The sequence below is a fragment of the Podarcis erhardii genome (assembly GCF_964252035.2).
Source record: "Podarcis erhardii genome assembly, chromosome: 11".
NCBI lineage: Eukaryota > Metazoa > Chordata > Lepidosauria > Squamata > Lacertidae > Podarcis > Podarcis erhardii.
This window is the reverse complement of record NC_138501.1, coordinates 33,687,979-33,709,988: the sequence shown is the minus strand read 5'-3', so window position 1 is coordinate 33,709,988 and position 22,010 is coordinate 33,687,979. Positions and strand designations below refer to the sequence as shown.

Here is a 22,010-nt window from a genome sequence, read left to right as displayed (position 1 = left end):
GTTGAAATACAGTATTTCAAGAAAAAAATATTAGTTTCATAAAAGCCCTGTGAGATAAATTAACTTAATTGATCTGGTCAAAGCCACCCAGCAAACTTCACAGGAAAGGCAAAAACAAAAATCCCAGATGTATGTTTGCTATCCAAAGTGGTTTGTTCTAAAGTGGACAGAGGCTGAGAGTTTAATAAGTTTCAGAGAAAGGACTGAAACATCTTGTTCAAATAACCAGTCTGGTAAGAAACATCGGCTCTGGATCCATTCCAGTCCGGCTTCCGCGCTGGTCATGGGACCGAGACGGCTCTGGTTGCCCTAACAGATGATCTTCGTAGACAGCTGCATCGAGGCAGGTGGGGGCTGCTGATTCTTCTAGATCTGTCAGCAGCTTTTGACATGGTTGATCACGAACTCCTGGACCACCGCCTTGCCGACGTGGGGATCCAGGGCACAGTCCTTCAATGGCTGCGCTCGTTTCTCTCTGGTCGGGGACAGAGGGTGGCGCTTGGGGGGGGGTAATTGTCATTGCGCCACTCCTTGGTGTGTGGAGTGCCTCAGGGTGCGATTCTCTCCCCGATGCTTTTTAACATCTTTATGCGCCCCCTCGCCCAGCTTGTCCGGAGTTTTGGGCTGGGCTGCCATCAGTATGCTGATGACACCCAACTCTATCTGTTGATGGTTGGCCATCCTGACTCGGCCCCAGACACACTGATCAGATGCTTGGAAGCTGTGGCTGGATGGTTACGTGGGAGCCGGTTGAAGTTAAATCCTTCGAAGACAGAGGTCCTCTGGCTGGGACGGGACGATATGGGATTGAGGGGGCAACTCCCATCTCTTGCGGGGGTGCAATTAGTGCCAGCACCGTCCGTTAAGAGTTTGGGTGTAATCTTCAATACCTCCCTCTCCATGGAGGCGCAGATTGCAGCTATAACAAAGGCAGCATTTTTTCATCTCCGCCAAGCTAAGCAGTTGGCTCCTTACCTCTCTCGCCCTGACCTAGCCACTGTGATCCACGCGACGGTCACCTCCAGACTGGATTATTGTAACTCGCTCTACGTGGGGCTGCCCTTGAGACTGACCCAGAAACTCCAGCGGGTGCAGAATGCCGCAGCGGGACTCCTTACGGGGTCTTTGCTGCGAGATCACATTCATCCGGTGCTATACCAGCTGCACTGGCTCCCGGTGGAGTACAGGATCAGGTTTAAGGTGCTGGTTTTAACCTTCAAAGCCCTATACGGCCTAGGACCCTCGTACCTACGGGACCGCCTCTCCTGGTATGCCCCACAGAGGAACTTACGGTCTTCAAATAAAAACATCTTGAAGGTCCCAGGCCACAGAGAGGTTAGGCTGGCCTCAACTAGAGCCAGGGCTTTTTCGGCTGCGGCTCCAACCTGGTGGAACGCTCTGTCACAAGAGACAAGGGCCCTGCAGGACTTGACATCTTTCCGCAGGGCCTGCAAGACAGAGCTGTTCCACCAGGCCTTTGGTCAGGGCGCAGCCTGACTCCCTCCTTTGGCAATCTTTACAAAACTTTAGTTTATGGTTGCCATCAATTTTGATTTTAATTAATTTTTATAATGTTTTTATAATGTTGCATTACTTTAGTGTTGTTAGCCGCCCTGAGGCCGGCTTCAGCTGGAGAGGGCGGGATATAAATAAAATTTATTATTATTATTATTATTATTATTATTATTATTATTATTAAGAATTCCCCGCCCACCCTCGCCCCGACGACTTGAGCTTCCTCAAAGTGTAGCCAGGTGTTTACAGCATAGTCTGCTAAGAAAGAAAAAGGACTTTGTACTGTGGAAAGGAGCTATTCCTTACGCACCAGCTGTGCTGGAGTGTCATATTTTTAATGGCTACTGCACAACTTTCACTATGTATGTGCAATGCATGAAGCACTGCTTTGACAAAAGACATACTGAAGTAAATTATGCCAAAGGAACATTGCCTGGTAAACTCCATTGTGCTAACCATGGTGGCTTAAATTACCAAACTCAAACTTCTTTGAAAGCAAAACTGCTCTTGTCAGATCTTATGCTATAGCTAAGATGGGTATTTCTGTACTCCCACTTGCATGAGTCAGGCTGTCCCAGGAAACTACCTATGCACAGTATTTCATAATGTATAATTCTGGACCTCTGTGAAAAGGTCATTTTAGATTCAGGGTAAGGTTGCCTGCATTTTTCCTATTATTGGGTGCACACAGCACACCCAACGTGTTCAGCTTTTGGCGATGCTTCCTAAAGGCATCTGCTTGACACTATTTCAGATGCTCTGTCCCTGTGACAGACTGCAGGAGCTGACTTTCTTTCCTCCACATAAGTTTTAGTTAGATCCTTTTCTTGCCCCCACATTCCCTTGCACCTGTTTGTTACTTTCCTTAGGGAGTAGACAGGACCCCCACGGTGGGGAAAATACCTGCAAGTTTGGGGGCGCGGGGTGGAATCTGTTGTCTTACCAGATTAAATGAGTTCAAAGGAACCCATGTTAAAATAACAAACTGGTTTCTGAAAGCAGGCATTTGTCTGGCTCTCCAGGTTTTTGGTTGATGATTTTGGTCCCACAGGTAAACACAGGCCATCTCCATTGGTGCATGGGGCCACTGAGTTCTGCCAAATCCCCCAAAGACATCAGAACCATCCCCACTGCAGACTCCTACACCATTTGAGATGGTCTATCTTTTCATGTAAGTCAAGAAACTCCGTTCTTTTTCTCCTCCAGTTTGCTTCCAATGCACAGCAGGCAACTATAGTGACTCAACATTTTTATTAATTATTATTCTTAAATTTGTTAGTTGCTTTATCTTGCCCAAGGCAACCCAAAGCGACTTACAATCAACCAAAAAATACCAACAAAGATACAATAAAACAAAGGGGAGGGAATACATTTTAAAAATCTCACCCACTTCTGCCTTCTTGCTATCCCCTATATTTTCCAAATCTCATTCACCTTTGACACCCACAAGGCAGGAAAAACTACTACTTTACGTATAACTTTCTTCAACCACTTTTCTGCTTCTTTCACTTTCTCCACTGCAAAAGTTGGGTCTTTAAGAATGTACCACCTCATAATTCCATCCTAGGCAACTCTCTACATTTGTCCTCTCCCCTCTATCTCTGCTGTATTAAGTATTTGTGCCAGCAACGTGTGGGTGGGTCAACCTGTGTAATGTACTATTAACCGGAGCCCCGTTTGCATCCAGAAGCAAACATAACGAGCGACGGCACGTCTGCGCGCATGCCGCTTTTCGCCGCTTCTGCGCATGACATCATTTTGATCATCTGCGCATGCTGCAAAACCCGGAAGTAATGCGCTCCTTTACTTCTGGGTTGCCGCGGAGCGCAACCCAAACACACTCAACATGAAGCATATTCAACCCGAGGTATGACTGTATTGGGCACTTATATAAAATGAAAAGGGAATGGAAGATGTCAGCCTCTGGAGACCCTGAAAGTGATTTGGCCAGTGATGCACTCCTTAGTTACATCCCCTTTGGATTACTGTAATAATGCGTTCTATGTGAGGCTTCCTTTGAAAAGTGCTCAGAAACTTGTTTTTAATATTATTAATTTTAAGTGTGTGTGTTCCTATCAATGTTTAATTTTATTTTTAAAAAATTGCTTCTTTTCTATGTTTTCAGCTGTTCTTATTTTTATCTGTAAGGTGACTTGAGTTTATGTCAAGGAAAAAGGTGGGGTATAAATAAATTACTACTACTACTACTACTACTAAAGTAGCTGGAGCTGGAAGAGACCTGAAATTAATTGCAATCTTTGAATATTTCCTACTTAATTTATTTAAAAGGTAAATCTGGCACAACAATTTCATCATAGACCACTTCCATGGAAACAATACTAAAGGTTCACTCTTGCAAAGGTCTTGGAACTGGGGGTGGGGAAGGGGGGCAGATAGCAAGTTGGTAAAGGTAACTCTGAAACAGATTATCTTACAAATTCTGACTGCAGATCTCCAAAAGGTTTCCCTTGCCTTTCTTTCACAGAATTGCACGTATCCCTGGTGACTTGGAAATACAAAATTCTGTTTTCTTTTTCTCAGCATACCATCCCAGGAATAAATACTGTTTTTTCTATTTCAGCATTCTCTTAAGGTGATGCTAGAGTCCAAGAGTTGATAGAAAACAAGTTAGTTGGAGAGCTACAGGCAAATGAACCATCAGTCTAAAATACACCTATAATCTTAGGTTCGTTTCTTATTTAAATGGTCTGGATAGTTTTCAGGATAAAATATTATTTGCTAATAGTAGTAAAAGTAACAAAGAACTAATTAAAATCTCACATTGAAATAGAGCGCTGTAGTTCCAACATTACAGAAACATTATGAGAACCTGCATGAAAGATCTGTAGCAGCAGAAGTGCTATCTTCTCAAGCTGAAGCAAGCAGCTACACCGCTTCTAATTAACTTTATTTTACTGATCAGGCGATGACTTCCATCTTACTATATATTGCTATTAGTGAAATTTTCTAGACGTATTCTGTTTGGATCTTCTGGATGTCTTAATGCAATGCCATTTCGCAGCAGAAGTTCAATATAAGGAGCCCAGAATGAAGTGGTGATTGATACATATGGATCATGTGGTGTGTTACTAAATTTGTGGATAAGGCTCTGAAAATGAGAATGACATTTAGAAAACAATGTTAGCTTTGATTGGCCAGACATAGAGGCTGCATGTGCATGCAATGCTAAACAATGCTTTAGTGCTACCTGCACAAGCAGAGATGAGTTTGAACAAAACCTTTACTTTCAGTTTCATAGAACAGAGCTGTAGAATTGGAAGGGATCCCAAGCGCCATCTAGTCTGACCCTCTGCGATGCACAGAATCCCAGTTTAGTGCAACCGTTCCTTCCTGAGTTAATGCAAATGCACTCAAGGGTTGCAGACAGCTTCCTTTCTGTTGCTAGTGTGCATAACTAGACATGCCTGTGCCCGGTCCATTGTTACCATCTAGCCCAAGGGGATTCCACACAAAAAGCTGCTCTTCACTAGGGACCAGGAAAATACCTTTGGCTAAGGCTGGTTTTGCATTTAGGTGTCTGTGCTCAAGTAGAGATCAAGATGGAAGAATAAGATGGAAGGCAGCTTTCCATGTACGTTGAGCTCAATCCATTTAGATTTCCAGAGGTCATAATAACCATTGGGAATTGGGCCCAGAAGACAACAGGGCATGATTGGCTACTCTGTGGCCCTCCAGATGTTGTTGGACTCCTATCAGCCCCAACTGTAGCGTGGGTGGGAGTTGAATAGAGGGGAGGGGAAGTTTCAGGCAAGATGAGGAGGCCCTATGGGTCGCATCTGGTCCCCAAAACAGCATGACCAAACTATTCACCAATCCCTGGAGTAATTATTTAGCTATTTATCCATCCCAGTCTTTACCTGCAGCAAACACAACAAGTGTTCTTACCTCTAAAATTTCATGTAATGATATTAGTTGTACATCTGGCTCTTTAGATGAATGCTACAGGAAACAAAACAAAAGATCTATGTCATATTTAAGGCATGCATTTTAACAAAGGGAGGGAAGTTTTAAAGATAGTTTTGAATGCATTTCTCTTCTTTTGGACTTGAAAAAATGAATTTGTGCAAAAGTAGTTGAGCAAGAATGTCAGTGAGATTGCGCATTTGAATGTGATAAGTGATGAAATAAGGATGCATCCTCACTCAAATGGCGCATGTAAATGGACATCTGATCTACATTCACAGTTCCTCATTCACCTGGATGAAGAGATCGGTGTGCTGGAAACTCAGACCTTTGCATGACTGGAATATAACCGACTATATAAATAAGAGTCACACCTGTTGCTCCATCCACTCTTGGCTCTGGCCCTGCCCATTTTACCTCTGGTCACACCCACTGGCATGCAACCCTCAGAAGGATACCTGCAAGAGAAAGTTTTCTATCCTGCAGTAAAGAATGGTTTAGTGTGATGTGCATGAGCTGAAACAAATCTGACCAAGCCATGGGCTCTTTACTTCCCTTACCTGTGTGATCAGAAGGACTTCAGCAGAGTTTACCTTTGGTTTCAATTAATTGTGGCTTCTTGGTGTCTGCAAACCGGGAACTGTGGTTCGTAACAAACTGGCTCAGTTTCACAGCGAGCCATATTGAAACCATAATTACTCTAGCTGACGTGTTAAATTAATCAGAGACGGTAATAAGCCATGATCCTTGGTTTGAATACAACAACAAGCAGAGATTCAGTGAAAACAAAAGCAGAAACTGCCCAAGTCCTGCTCAACGCTATGTGGATACAACCTTGAGTCTCACATAGGCCAGTTCCTGCTTGCACATATAATGCTAAACCATGGTTCTGCATGATATGCAAATGTGACACAACAGCATTACAAAACATAAGGATCACATCCACAAAATTGTGATTGTTGTATGCACCACTTATTTTTTAGCCCTTTCGTTTTGAAGTACTTGATTATTTACATTCAGTACGCACCGCCCAACAACAGAAGTTCTCTGGGCAGTTTACAAGTACTTGGCATCCTCCAATCTTGGCAATTTCATCTGTCACTTACAAATGGGTATTGATGATCATTTGTAAATGTATGGGAGGAAGACAAAGATTCTCTGTGTTGTCAGGTTCCCGTTTCTCCCCTTTATTAGCCTAATCTTTGCTGCTTTTAAATTATATTTGCATTCGACTGTTGAGTTAACTAGGTAGCTTAAAAACATTTTCCAAAGAAAATATAAATATGCATCTTTCCTCACACACAGGTTTCAGCTTACTACAAAAAGATACCATTTATTTCAGGAAAATATCTAAGTGGGTATGAGATGAATGCTCAGTATTTATTTTATATAATATCCACCTTTCTTAAAACACTATAGAAACCAAAATTGTACAGGCCCAGTTGTACAATCTTTAAAGTGAAAATAGAGAGGCTGACTTCAAAAGCTTTGCTAGCTATGGCCACCAGGGGGGGTATAGCAAGCACTCTGCTCTCAATTATATCTCACAATGGGACTGAAGATACCACAACCTATAAGCTGCTGGGTGACACAGATTCCAGCAAGAGTTTTAAGAAGGATGTAGAGAAGCACCAGTTTCTATGGCCTGCAAGACTTAAAGGGGAGAGGGAAACTGACACCATAAAGGGGAGAAGCATAGGGAACTGAAAAGAAGGAAGTTAAGAATGGAGAAATGGCTAAAACCAGGGATACCGAAAGAGTAGAAGGTGGGCAATTTGGCAAAATTTAGGCTAGGAGAATCAGGCTCAGAGATTGAAGGTGAGCTCAAAAATTGTGTGAGTGCATCTAGCCACAGCAGGGCTTCAGACAGCAATGATTTCAATTATATATCGGAATGGGACTCCTGGGGCATTAAAGCTGAATTAAAAGCACAGCATTTGAACTTTCATGATTGCTTTTAATTATGACAGTGTAAAAAGGTAAAAGTAAAGGACCCCTGGACGGTTAAGTCCAGTCAAAGGCAACTATGGGGTTGCGGCGCTCATCTCGCTTTCAGGTCGAGGGAGCTGGCGTTTGTCCACAGACAGCTTTCCAGGTCATGTGGCCAGCATGATGAAACCGCTTCTGGAGCAACGGAACACCGTGACAGAAACCAGAGTGCACAGAAACACTGTTTACCTTCCTGCCACAGCAGTACCTATTTATCTACTTGCACTGGCGTGCTTTCAAACTGCTAGGTTGGCAGGAACTGGGACAGAGCAATGGGCTCTCATTCCATTGCAGGGATTTGAACCGCCGACCTTCTGATCGGCAAGCCCAAGAGGCCCAGTGGTTTAGACCACAGTGCCACCCACATCAGAGACTTCTTAGCTTAATATTAATGTGAAAATGATCATACTCTTTTCTTTCTTGTAGTTCCATCATCAGGGAGAGGAAAATGTTCTTCAAGGAACTCGCCCAGAGCAGTCAAGATCTTATCCTTATATGTTTTTATTCTCAGCATTTTGGTTTTGATTTCTTGAAAGGCTCTAAGGTGTTAAAAAAGAGAAAAGAAAAGTTAATTGTAATAGTCTTTTTTTAAAAAAGGTGATAAACTTGCAAACAAAAATTATTATCCACACCAAAGACTTTAATTATTCGCTTAGTAGAATGTTTCTAATTTCTATAGTTTCCTGCTCCTAAAACTGCAAAACATTATGAATACCTTTCTTCAGAAAACTCTACAACTTGATTGCGATTTTCTTCCTCTGTTTGATTGAGGCAGTCCATTAGCTGCTGCTGTTCCTCCAACCATTGCTGTTCCCTTTAAAAAGATGTGGGGGAAAAAGTAGACAAATACACATTAATTTTGTAGAACTGCCAAATCAGTTCCAGGATAATACTGAATCCAACACATACCTTACTAAGTCTTGCTTCAGTTTTTCGTTCTTTGCTTGAATTGTTGATAGCACCATTTCAAGATCATGGTCTACTTCCTGCAACTGAAAAGATAAGTGTGCTCTTTATAAAAATGTAGTTCTTCGTTACTGTACTTTAAAAATATATGCACTGTGGTGCTCTGTGCATTTGTATGCCTTATATTTCAGTGCTATACTATCTGTGTGCTTAAATACGAACACAGAAAAGTAGGTACTCATCCATCTTTTTCACATGAATAGGAAAACGAATCAGCAAACAGGTAAAATAAATACATAGCTTTGTAAGTGATTTTCAAACTCTTATTCCAGGGAACTTTGTGGTTTCTTGGAATCTTCTGAGCAGGTCCTTGGTGAAAAGATCAGAAATGGCAGACAAGCTACTCTGAAAAACGGCGCGCTCACAGAATAATCTTTTAGAACTCCAGGAGGCCTGGGTAGAAAGGATTTCTCCTCCATGCACTAGTTGTCATTCTACATCATTAGCACCATGGGTTGTATTCAGTGCAAGGATTATTGCTAGCACAACAGGACTTCCTGCTTACCCTATCCCTGCATTCCCCCTAAATCTGTTCTGTGGGCTCCCCCAACCCTCCAGAGCAGATCTGGGGAGGGCACAGGATGGGGGAAGAAGGCCTGTTGTGCTAGTGGTAATCTTTGCCAAGATAGGATGAGTCAGTAGGATTCTAACTACTACTTCTCTTGAAGGCTTTGCAGGGCAAATCTGTATATGCATACATCAACCTGCTCTCTCCAGACGTTTAAGACCACTATTCCCATCAACCCCATCCAGCATGGCCATACTAGGTTGAGGAAGGTTGGTGTAAGTCATAACTGTTCATCGTTTAACATGTAAGACACAGAACCTGATAAGTCACAAACAGAACAGTAGCTTATTCATCACTATTGAGTTATCTACTCAAATGTAAAAGATGCCCTAATACCAGTCAATAGAGCCAATGTTGAAGCTCACTAAATTGACCAGTGCCTCATATGTCTTAAAATGCTCTGTAGATGCAGTAGTTTCATGACACATTAGGAGACAAAATTGATAGGAAAAGTAGAAACTTTGGAAATCACTATCCTAGACCAATCTTCTCTGTGATGCACAAGAGTGCTTATAGTTTAGATTGCACATTTTAATTCTAAGTGTTGGGACTTGAGAAAATAAAATGTATACAACTGCACAGAATGAAGGCTCTAATCTATTTTTAACAGATTTTGGAGGACTATTTAAATTCTCTTTTTCAGATGCAACATTCTTGTTAAATTTTCAGTAAAAATGAATGTGCTGGATCAGGTAGTGTGATTTATAATTTACGAAACCACATACCAAGCAATCTTGATCCATAGGGCCATGCACACTGATTAGCACCTAACACTATGTGTCTCTCAGTGGACGTAGGGTTACGTAGGTTAAGCAGAGCAGTGTCAGTTGTTTTCATAAAAATCAATTAAAAACATTATGATCTATATGCCTTTTGTACAATTTTACAGATTTCAAATGTATCTTGATAATAAAAATGTTAATGCTTCTCTTATCGTGGAGTCAATTCTACACACATACACAAGAATGAGAACTTGAGATTTATTTTAGCCAATTGTCCAGAAAGCAGAATGTCAAATCAAACATGATATAAGAGGTGCAACATTTTCTCAAGGCAAAGATGTTAGCCAGTCATTTTGTTGAAACAAAATATGTTTTAGCATGTCTGCTTCCATGACCTTTCTAATGAGAGGTGGAATAAAATTGCTGAGAAGTAACCAAATCCAGAGAAAGGAAGTCAAAGAAGTTGTTTTTAAACCAAAAACTTTATAATTTGAATGTGAATTCATTTACTAGGTACAGTATAATTGCTTATTTTAGCAGAGGAGCCACAATAATCTTCCCAGCTAATGTTGCATAGCAATTCTTCAACCCTTATATTGAAATCCTATCACTAACACATTCTAGGTTTCCTTGTTAGCCCCAGATCTGGAAGAATTAAAGAGTAATATTTGCAGATGCTATTGCTATAAAACTTAGAGGAGTATTATGGACTGATGTCAAACGTATAACTTAGTTAAGATGTTTTAGGCAGGCCTAAACATAACCGAGTGAAATGTAATTCACAATCGGCATGTTGTAGCTACTAGTGCCTTGGTAGAACTTCCAATTTATGCTGCTTACCTAAATGACATCACAGTTGTCACAGCTAATGGCCAGGATGATGGGTCACAAGCTGTACAGACCTAACATTAGGTGAATTTGGGACATATAGAATCATAAAATTGTAGAGTTGGAAGTGACCCCAAGGGTTGTCTAGTCAAACCCCATCCAATGCAGGAATCACAGCTAAAAAAATCCCTGGCAGATGGCCATCCAACTGTCAATACAGATGAGTATTCTGATACTGAGAGTGACACAGAGAGCTCAGAGAGTTCTGCTGACACAGTCATTGAGAAAGGTTCATACACAATGTCTAGTCCTTCACAAGTTAAGGCTGAACTAGAATTGACCGAACCACTGTTTACTGTTGGGCGTGGTTCTCCCAAAAGTCCCAAGGATGAACCAGTCAGCAAGGAGGATCTGCACCTCATTCGCAGGTCTGAGAGAGTCACAAAGGGCATACCTCCCAAAAGGTACTCTCAAGAGTTTGCTAACTCAGCTATTGCATGTGTTGCTATAGTTAACAACTCAAGCCAGGTTCAAAGTTTGTCCAAGTCAAAGACAAAGACACACCTGGGAGTTGCAAAAGGTAACACTACTTTCCCTAGCCACGGTAATGCAGAAGCTCTGATTCCTTGGAAAACAGACAACCAGAGGGTTACACTGGTGAAACCAGTGGCAGGTAGTTCCAAAGGTGGAACTGAAACAACAGGGGATTATTGCGTGTATAACAACAGTTTGTTTTCTTCTCTGGATGATGCTTTATTCGCTGCTTGCTTCGAATCATATGGGGGAGGATGTTATGATATGAGTACTACGCAGCTGCGAACAAGCAGTTCGATGTTTACATCACATGCTGGGTCTAAGCATGGGACAGGATGTTCCAGGCGATTCTCAGAGTTATGTTCTCAGTGTAACATGAGACCTTCCTGTTGTTTGTGTCCAGGAGGAATCAACCAGTTGCTCAGAGGATTCTGAGTGAGAAGACATGCTTTTGTACAGTGTATAGTCAGGAATAAAAGTAGCAATGAAATGCAGATGAAGGGTGGTATATAAATCTTAGGGAAAGCTAGTTGAGTGTACAGGTAACTCAGGTAACTTGCATCTTACACTAGGGTTTGGTTCCAGAGGTGTACACAAAAACACATAAAGCCAGGAACCCCGGAACCGCCTCCCCCCCCCCCCCCGCAAGGTGGAGGGCTGTGTACCCGGCTTTAGGGAGGTAGTGCAAAGGTCCTGCCGCCTTCCCAAAGCCCTTTAAATGGGATGCTGCCAGAGCCCTTGCACTGCCAGGTAAGCCTTCAACCACAGCTTTGCACAGGTGAGGGAGAGGGAAATAAATATATGGAGAGTGGGTTTCCCCTGCTCTCCATTTATTTATTTATCTAACCCCCACCCGAACAAAGCTGCTATCACGTAAATCACTTTTTATTACGTAAAATAAACGTAAGATGTGAGTGACCTGTATATCTAATTGTCTGACTAATACTTTCAAGATGTTACAACCAGCTCACCCTAATTTAATAGACATACCTGGTGTCTTCCTAATGCTGTCAGAACGTCTGGATTCACGGGAAGTACTGAAAAACACAACAAGTTGCCATACTTTTAAAAACAACACATATTCGCAAATCTCATTTCTCTGAGTGAAACAATCCGCATTAGACACAATGCTATGATTACTACGCATAACATATTACAGAGTGAGAAGAAGTCCACATAGAATGAATTCTATAAACAGCAAGCTCATAAAAAACTTATTAGCGAATCCAAACCACTTTAAGACCAACCAGCAGCCTACACTGACCTACTGAAGGCTACAATCCTATGGTGGCTGGAAGGGTGCCCTAGGGGCTACTGAACTCTGCAGAGCTCCCTCTCTGTAGGTGGGGAGGGAGAGAGAGAGATCTATTCTTGCAGACTATTCTTGCAGAGGTCTGGTTGTGAAGACATCCCTACAGCAACAGCAAAAAGGTAAGCGCTACAACAGCAAATAGGGCAAAACAAAGAGCAAAAATTGCATTCTAGCAATATTTGGAGGGAATGTGGACACACTTTCCCATTTCTCCCAGTGAGAAGGAAAATCCTTTTTTAAAAAAACAAAAAACCCACTTAAAAACCTCAAAGGGATGGGGGGGGGGGAGAAGGATTTACAATCCCCACTAACAGCACCTTTTGCCCACCAGTGCTATCCCAGAAGTTTGTCCACCACTATGCCTTCTGCCTGGTAGGCTTGCTCTCAGGAAGCTGTACCATAGCTGTTTACAGTGGTGCCCCGCAAGACGAACGCCTCGCAAGACGGAAAACCCGCTAGACGAAAGGGTTTTCCGTTTTGGAGGCGCTTCGCAAAACGAATTTCCCTATGGGCTTCCTTCGCAAGACGAAAGCCCATAGGGAAATCTCCGGGACAGCGGGGAAGCGCAGCGCGTCTTCCCCACTGTCCTCGGACCTCCTCCGAAGGCTGGCGGTGGGGCGGAGAGACCTTCTCCCCGCACCAGCCTTCGGATGGCTGTCCTGAAGACTTGCGGTGGGAGGAGGGTTTTCCTTCCCACCGCCAACTTTCAGAATGCTGTTCTGAATGTTGGCGTGGGGAGGAAAAACCCTCCTTCCACCGCAAGCCCCGGGAACAGAGGAGAAGCGCCGTGCGCCTTCCCCTCTGTTCCCGTACCTGTCCTGAAGGCTTGCAGTGGGGAGAAAAGCCCTTCTCTGCACCGCCAGCCTGGCAAGCGGTCTCCATAGGAACGCATTAATTGATTTTCAATGCATTCCTATGGGAAACCGTGCTTCGCAAGACGAAAAACTCGCAAGAAGAAAAAACTTGCGGAACGAATTAATTTCGTCTTGCGAAGCACCACTGTATTTCATAGCATTTATTTCATAAAATCGTAGAGTTGGAAGGGTCATCTAGTTCAACCCGCTACAAAGCAGGAATCTTTTAGCCCAATGTGAGGCTTGAACTCAGGACCCTAAGATTTCATGCTCTACTGATTGAGATATCTCTTTTGTCTATCATTTGTACTGAAAGAAAGATGCTTGACGGAAAAGATTAATGAAATGTTTAAAGTGGAAAAATCAGTGCACAGAAAATTTACAAAAGTTATGTTTTACAGGCTTATCGTATAATGGTATTATATTGGAAGTTACAGCCCTAAAGCAAATGTAACCTTTTTATGGAAACTTCAAAGCCAGAAATAGGCTTAGCAAAAAACAATGATGGAAAAATGCTTACATTCAAGGCTGAATGGATAAACAGATGGACACAGCCCTTCAGGGATGTCCTCAAGAGATTTAAGGCTTTCAGCAGAAAATTTTAAGATATGAAGAAGTTAGCATTGGCACAACCTAGAAATGTCAATAAAATCCACTAAATATTGCTGGGGAATATCTATGTTGCTTTTAGGCCAAACGCCTCCTAAAAGGCACCTGATGTAAAATTATTTTTGAAGCTATAGAAGTTTCAGGAACTACAGTGGTGCCCTGCAAGACGAACGCCTCGCAAGACGGAAAACCCGCTAGACGAAAGGGTTTTCCATTTTGGAGGCGCTTCGCAAAACGAATTTCCTATGGGCTTGCTTTGCAAGACGAAAATGTCTTGCGAGTTCCTGCGGGTTTTTTTCCCTCCCCCCCCTTTTCTAAGCCGCTAAGCCGCTTATCAGCTGACCCGCTAAGCCGCTAAAAGTCGCTAAGCCGCTAATAGCGCTAATCCGCTAAGCCATCAATGGGCTTGCTTCGCAAGGCGAGAAAACCACTAGACGAAGAGAATCGTGGAACGGATTCTTTTCGTCTTGCGAGGCACCACTGTATATGGGAAAACACCTGAGAAGCCTGTGTATATCACTGTGAGCACCATGTTAGAAGGACATAAAGGTAATACACAAGGATACAGTCCACCAACCAGTGCTTAATCTTCTGGCAAACACCAGCATCTTTAAAATATAGAGACACCATATGTGTAACATATGGTGATCCTATTGGGTAACTGGTAGGGAACAACATTAAATATCACAGTCAGAAGCCACAGGTCTGGGGTGCCCTGTTCTAAGTTGGGGTCTACTTGAACAGCCTGAAACAAATGCAGACATTGCCAGCAATTGTTCACACAGCTGTCTGTACATAAGGGCACTAAAATAGTCAAGCCGTAGATTGAGGCCTAATAAATTCTATATTGTAACAACCCATTTGATGACGTAACTTCCATGTTCAGAGCATTATATTTGTGAAGTTTTGTAGCAGAACTTTCCTTATATTGGACCTTTTGTTTATAATGGATGGGGAATGTTTTAGGCTCCACAGTCCAGGTTGTGAGGAACAGCCTTGCAAGCTCAGTTTGACAGGTGAGTAGGACCACCCACCTGACATCAGGTGCAAGTGCTGCTAAAATGAAGTTTTCTTCATTGTAGGATGGGTTTCAATGCAAACCATTTCCTGAATCAGGAAGGGTTTTCCATAGAATCCTGCCCAGTTTGGCTGCCTGTACATCTTCCCTGATGGGAACAGGTACACACAACCAACACAGGATTTAACTCGTAACTTCCCACCCATCAGTTGATATCATGAATTATGCCAGTTGATGGGTGGATGTGGTTTGGGGAAAATTTCCTTGTGGGCCGATTTAGACCCCCTGGGAGGCCACAGTCCCCACCTTTGGTTTATAAGGTACTGAAGTCACTAACACAAAATCAGCACAATTTAAACCATGTAGAGATAGTCATAAGAATTAAGCACATTTTAAGCTGCGTTGTAATACTTTGCAGCCCAGTAACAATTCTGCAAGACTTTGAAACAAGTATCAGTCATTACTGGATAAATAACTACTCTTTGTCTCACCAACAACATTTGCTGTTTAACTACGTCTTATCTTTGCTTAGCCTAATTTGTTTAGACTGTTATCCTATATCCACTTACCTGGGACTAAGCTCCACAAGCTTTAATGGAACTTTCCATTCTAGAATTGCCATGTATACAATCCTAAACATGCCTATTCAGATGCAAGTCCTATTACGTTAAATGGAACTAACACCCAGGTAAGAGTACAGTGGTACCTCGGGTTACAAACACTTCGGGTTACAAACTCCGCTAACCCGGAAGTAGTACCTCAGGTTGAGAACTTTGCCCCGGATGAGAACGGAAATCACGTGCCAGCAGAGCAGCGAGGCAGCAGCAGGAGGCCCCATTAGTGAAAGCGTGCCTCAGGTTAAGAACGGACCTCCGGAATGAATTAAGTTCATAACCTGAGGTACCACTGTACAGTGGTACCTCGGGTTACATACGCTTCAGGTTACAGACTCCGTTAACCCAGAAATATTGCTTCAGGTTAAGAACTTTGCTTCTGGATGAGAACAGAAATTGTGCTCTGGCGGTGTAATTGTAATTGTAATTGTACAATTTACAATTCAGGTTAAGTACAATTCAGGTTAAGTATGAACCTCTGGAACGAATTAAGTACTTAATTGTAATTGTACAATTTACACAGGATTAAAATAATATTCCTGATATTAACTTTCATCAATAATGATTGGCATTGTAGGTGCTGCAACAAATGCTTGGTTTCTTTTGGATAGACCATAATTAGAAATAGGAGGCAGAGTGCACTGCAAAGGCCACTGTGTGCAATAAGACTAGTCTTCAACCAGTTATTGTAAGTGATAGTCCATACTCAATTATATAAAAGCATGTGATATCCAAGATATTGAAAATACAAGACTGGTGCTCCAAATATTTTCTAACCTAAAAAACCTCTAAATTTGTATGTTTTCCATCTACAACATGTGTATCATTTCTGAAAGGAGTGTCAAGATAGGCCATTTGGAAGAATAGATTTCAACAGCATGAAGTTGATCAAGAAACACAGAGAAGGCCTAAAAATATGGAGAATGGTACACAACAGATAACAGAAGTGGTAAGATTAAACATTCCATAGAAACCAGGACACTCTGAACATTCAAGGTTTCATACCCCTTGCCTTTAAAATTCTGAAAAATATTTGGATTGAAAGCCTTACCGTCTGGTTTTCTCTTCTGCCATTGGTAAAGCTCCGCTGAAAGAGCCTTCACCCTTTTCATTAACAAGGAAAGCTGTAATACATAGCAAACGTTGAAAGGTACTTTAAAAATGTTTTATTACACTTGAATAAAGAGCAGACCACTTAGAAGTACAAACTGGAACATTTAACCAAATAATGGTATACAACCACTTTCCCAACCCCATTCTCTAACAGAATATTCATCATGAGCAGAACACCACATTCTGATACAGAAAAGCACCAGAGAATATTGTCTGGCACAGAACCTTCCCCAGTGCCAGGAGCTGCCTTTGTTCCTTGACCTGGGGCAGCGACTGCCAGTGGCACTGTGTGGTGCTTTTTCAGGCTGAGGTTCTCCATGGAGGAAAGTGCAGGACTGCAAGGACCAAAGGAGCAGCCTATGCATCTAGCAAAGGAGAAAGGTTGTGTAAGCTTGCTTGCTTTATTTTATTTTATTTTATTTTATTTTATTTTATTTTATTTTATTTTATTTTATTTTATTTTATTTTATTTTATTTTATTTTATTTTATTTTATTTTATTTTATTTATTTATTTATTTAGGAATAGGTAAAGGTAAAGGGAACCCTGACCATTAGGTCCAGTTGTGACCGACTCTGGGGTTGCGGTGATCATCTCGCTTTATTGGCCGAGGGAGCCGGCGTACAGCTTCCGGGTCATGTGGCCAGCATGATTAAGCCGCTTCTGGCGAACCAGAGCAGCGCACGGAAACGCCGTTTACCTTCCCGCCGGAGCAGTAACTATTTATCTACTTGCACTTTGACGTGCTTTCGAACTGCTAGGTTGGCAGGAGCAGGGACCAAACAACGGGAGCTCACCCCATCATGGGGATTCAAACCGCCGACCTTCTGATCAGCAAGTCCTAGGCTCTGTGGTTTAATCCACAGCGCCACCCGCGTCCCTTTTAATTATGGAATAAGTTCCACTAATTATTGTTATTGGAAAGGTTTCAAAGTCATAGATTCTATGATGCAGTTTCAGATATACCACAATGCACCATGCACTTGATTATGTTTCCAGCAGCCCTCTCCAAGTTTCCATTTAGTTCATGTTCAAGGCTTCCTTCCATCACCAGCCATGGGAGAACCAGGGTGGAGTGAGGAGACAAGGCCAAACACAGTTCTAGCACATGTTTAGCTGTTGTGGTATGAGCAAAGGCCTGTGTCACAACAGGTACTGTTCAAAACATTAGCAGTCACTAGTTGACACAACTATTGCATTGCTAGGTCAGCTATGTTTATGGCTGTTAGTCATGATGGATTCATATTGTGCCCTGATGTTTAAAAGCAGTATAGCCATACCTCTGGTTTGGAATGTGATCCGTGCAGGAGGCATGTTCGCAACCCGCAGCGTTCGCAGCCTGAAGCGCCGCGTCTGCGCACGCACACGTATGACGCGATTTGGCGCTTCTGCGCATGATGTCATTTTGCACTTCTGCACATGCACCGAAACCCAGAAGTAACCTGTTCTGGTACTTCTGGGTTCAGCGCAGTCGGCAACCCGAAAATGCTCAACCTGCAGCATTCGTAACCCAAGATATAACTGTATGTTAATACCAAAGGCATAATATGGGCAGAGAGGGGCATGCTATTGCCTTTGTGCAATAGCACAAAACATATGGCAGGCGACTGCAGGAAAGCTATCTGGACTAGTAAATCCTTAGTTTGTCCTAGTTCTTCTTTGGTTATTTACTCAAATTAAAAACAGCAGCATCATTTGGGAATACTTTTTCATTGGTAGTTATGGCTAAGCTGGTTGTTGAACCATTTTTTAAAAAAAAATAATGCATCCAAAGCATGTTTTCTTCAAGCCACTGTTTCATCTTTGAGATAAAGTGGGCTAGATACCTAAATAAATGTGTACATGCATAAAAAACTGGCTTGGAAATGTTTTAAATCTGGTCTCCCATGCATAGAAAGCTTTTTCACTGACAGTTCTGAAACTTTATCCTTACCTTGGGATCTGAATCTGAAAGTGTTTCTGTTTCTTGAAGTGTTAATCTGTTCTGACACTTGGTTATAAAGAAAGGAGAGAAATAAAATTATATACAAGTTTACATTGTGCTTGTTTTTCCCTTCCTTAGACCAACCAACAATTCCGAACATTTAAAAGCATTAGAACTCAAGATACTGAAGACACACCATCCAGCCAGTTATACTGTATTCTCTTTGATTTCAACTTGAGAATTTATGAACTAGCGGAATTCTCACCCTTTGAAATGAATGAGGCCTAAAGCATAACTGACTTTGGATTGTGTATCTTAGAAGTACAACTGATGACACCAAGCAATTTTCAGCAATTTTAGGGTGCCCCTGACTTTATCGTCTTCAGTAACGTCTCTACCTCTATTTTCCTTGCATTCCTCATTGCACCTTTTGTTTTTCATAAATTTTTGACAAGTTTTCATTAATGGAACTGTGCTGGTTAGATGTGGTAGACTGAAGTTTTTTTTCATTTATCACACATGAAAGACAAGGGAGGACTAGCATCCACAAAAGCCATTTAAAAATTCTTTCTACTTTTATCTGCATTTTACTTTTTCTAGAGATGGTGTCTGCTGTATGCTTAGGCACATGTACAAGCACTGCAAATAGAGGAATAAAAAACAACATTATTGCTAGTTATTTGTTCCTGCAACTTCATTCATCACATCAACATACATCACTGCTGTAACAATATTCATCAATAGAATATTGCTCATTACCTCTTCCATTTGTTTCCACAATTCTTCACAATCTTGTATGAGTTGTTCTTTGGCACCTTCTGAACTCAGTAATGTGCTGCTGACCATTGGGGGAACTTGCTGCTCATCTAGATTCATCGTATTTTTCTCAGCCTATGAATAACATTGTTTCCGTACTTGCTTTAATCACTGATAAACAGGTGATATAGAAATGGTTTAAAACAGCATCACATGCACACAAACACAAACAAGTGAAGCACCAAAAAAAGAAAGAACAGTTTATGAGCAGTAGTCTAACAGCTGTATAGGACCACAGAGCCAAATAACTAACTGCCAGCTAGCAGCTGCATCATGAATGTAGAAATTATGTTTAAGCACAAGTCCAAAACAGAGCAATTAGGACTGCCCTCTTGCAAGTCCAAAACAGAGCAAATAAAGTCTATGTGCCTTCCTTGAGGGCACACAGGTCTTCAGCAGTGCACAAGTTGCACACAATGACAAAAGCAATGCTTTTAAAACGTAAGACCAAGTGATGGGATCTATTATTTCCCAATGACCAAAAATCATCTTTAAATTTTTCATACTTATCCTTTAAGAACAAGCTTGCAACAGCTGGTGCCTTTGTTTTGTCTAAATTTGGCAGCTTGTGAAAGCATAGAAATCAGAATTACATAGTTCTCTGATACAGCCACATGGGCAGGCTTGGCCTATACAGTTTATAAACTTCACTATATACCGTAGTTTAAATAAAAATAAAATAGTAAAAAGCAACTCTAAATACAGAGAATTTGAGGACAGAACATAAGCATAACAGGTTCCTCAGCATACTTAACATGAGGAAATTCTATTTCCACTGAACTCAAATGCAAGGTACTATCAGTTGCAGTGGGTATTCTGAAAACATTTATGCATCTGATGAAGTGGATTCTAGTCTGCAGAATGTTATGCCCTAATAAAATGGTTAGTCTTCAAGGTGTCACAAGAACCTTTCTTGTTTCTGTGTACACACACACACAGAGTAATGTTGAATCTGTAAATAAAACCTCCATCTATGAAGTGTCTGATTTCACAAAAGTAAAAAGTAAAAAGTCAGTAACATAACCTGGTTTCTAGAGTGGGATCAAGACTTTTCAAGACTGAGCAAGCACCTAGCATTTTTAAGCTGGATTCTATATGTTGCTAATGTTTCAGGCAAGAATTTGTTGATTTCCAATGACAATGCTAAAATAACAACCTTGAGACTGTCTTCTTTTAATTATCTAACAGTTTTGATCAGCAAAACTAGTTTACCAAAGCAAAAAAAGACTTATGAAAGGTACAACATTCATGTTGTTGTTGTTTAGTTGTTTAGTCATGTCTGGCTCTTCGTGACCCCATGGACCAGAGCACGCCAGGCACTCCTGTCTTCCACTGCCTCCCGCAGTTTGGTCAAACTCATTTTAGAAGCTTTGAGAACACTGTCCAACCATCTTGTCCTCTGTCATCCCTATCTCCTTGTGCCCTCAATCTTTCCCAACATCACAGTCTTTTCCAGGGAGTCCAGCATTCATACAAGGTACCAAAACAAAGAATGAAAATCTTCAACAACATCATTGACAGCAGTAAAGATTATTTTGAAACACAGTGTGTAAAACACCTTAATATAAATAACGAGACAGACCTGCAATTTTGAAAATCTAGAGACCATTTTTATGTTGTTCCCACAGATCTGTTCTTTGATGTTGCCCTTAGGAACAGATCTGTGGGAACATATGGACTTGAATAAATAAAACATTAATTCATCAATGGTACAAGCCATACTCATTTGTGAGAAAGGCTGCAAAATTAAATCCCAAGGAAAGGTTCGTAGCCGCTGCCTTGTGAGACGTCTTCAGGAGAAGAAAAGGCTAAGGAGTACGTAAACTCTACACAAATCCAGAATGGAGCCCCCAAAACAGTTGGATGACAAGTTGTACATCTTTTTCCAGCAACTCCTGCAGCCAAATGGTGTCAAATGTATTGCTCTGCTTTTCTTTGGAACACATCTGTGAGGCCCAGAGGGGTCTTGTCATCTGGGCAGCCCAGGACCTCCATACACAGTGCCCAGGCTTGCACCCCGAGAGGTCACTCTGGTACCGTTAACACAGCAAAAACAACCAAGGGGTGGGGGGCAACCGTTACAAGTTACCGGTTTCTGCAGCCACAGCAGGCACTGTGATTCTCCAGTGGCTTGACTTCACCCCCGGAAGCGCACTCCATTGTCTCTCTCTAGACAATAGATAACAACAACAACAACAACAACAACAACAACAACCACCCTCACCTTAAACGCCTTCCCCAGTAAAACCAGTTGCTAACCAGAACCTTCAGATGACGAACACAGAAGCGTCCCTTTGGACCAAACCAGTCCAGCATCTGATTTCCCCCAGTGGCCCGCCAGGTGCCCCTGGGAAGCCCATCCGTGGGACCTGAGGGCAATCGCCCTCCTCTAGGCGCTGCTGCCCAGAGACGGGCATTCAGCCACATCCGTCTCTAGTGGAGGAGGACAAAACAAGCTCCAGCCTCACGACCCCGGACGCCTCCACGGAAGAAAAGGATGTGCTCCCTGACGGAGGCTCGCCCAGACCCAGCAGCCAATGGCCGCCCACTCCTGACATTACCATGGCGATTTCCCAGTGCCGCCGCTGTCGCCGACCTTCTTGCTCCCCTCGGCTCGGTCCGAGTCGCCTCGCTCTGCATTCCGAACCTGCGCGGGCTGCGCTCTCATTGGCTGTCGGCGAGGGTCGCGGGCGGCGCTCTCTCAA

General features: G+C 42.3%; 1 protein-coding gene across 4 annotated transcripts; it reads right to left on the bottom strand.

The window, feature by feature from the left end:
* Positions 1–3,778: 3,778 nt before the first annotated feature.
* On the bottom strand, positions 3,779–21,975 carry CENPK (centromere protein K). Of its 4 annotated transcripts, none has more exons than XM_081880792.1 (10): positions 21,867–21,975; positions 19,249–19,380; positions 18,499–18,555; positions 16,505–16,577; positions 12,037–12,083; positions 8,338–8,420; positions 8,144–8,242; positions 7,838–7,967; positions 5,422–5,475; positions 3,779–4,624 (listed from the first exon to the last, which is right to left on the bottom strand). In XM_081880792.1, the coding sequence occupies exons 1-10, from the start codon at positions 21,867–21,869 to the stop codon at positions 4,457–4,459; spliced, it is 846 nt and encodes a 281-aa protein (XP_081736918.1). In that variant the 5' UTR covers positions 21,870–21,975; the 3' UTR covers positions 3,779–4,456. The 4 variants fall into 4 exon arrangements, with proteins under 4 accessions (XP_081736918.1, XP_081736919.1, XP_081736921.1 ...); XM_081880793.1 differs by having other exon boundaries at positions 19,249–19,374; XM_081880795.1 differs by lacking the exon at positions 21,867–21,975 and adding an exon at positions 21,530–21,843.
* Positions 21,976–22,010: the final 35 nt, after the last annotated feature.

Excerpts from the sequence above, each read along its gene's own strand:
- CENPK (XM_081880792.1), bottom strand. Across the intron at positions 16,578-18,498 it reads TTTCAGATTCAGATCCCAAG|CTTTCCTTGTTAATGAAAAG; the intron begins GTAAGGATAAAG and ends TATGTATTACAG. Across the intron at positions 8,243-8,337 it reads CTGAAGCAAGACTTAGTAAG|GGAACAGCAATGGTTGGAGG; the intron begins GTATGTGTTGGA and ends ATCTTTTTAAAG.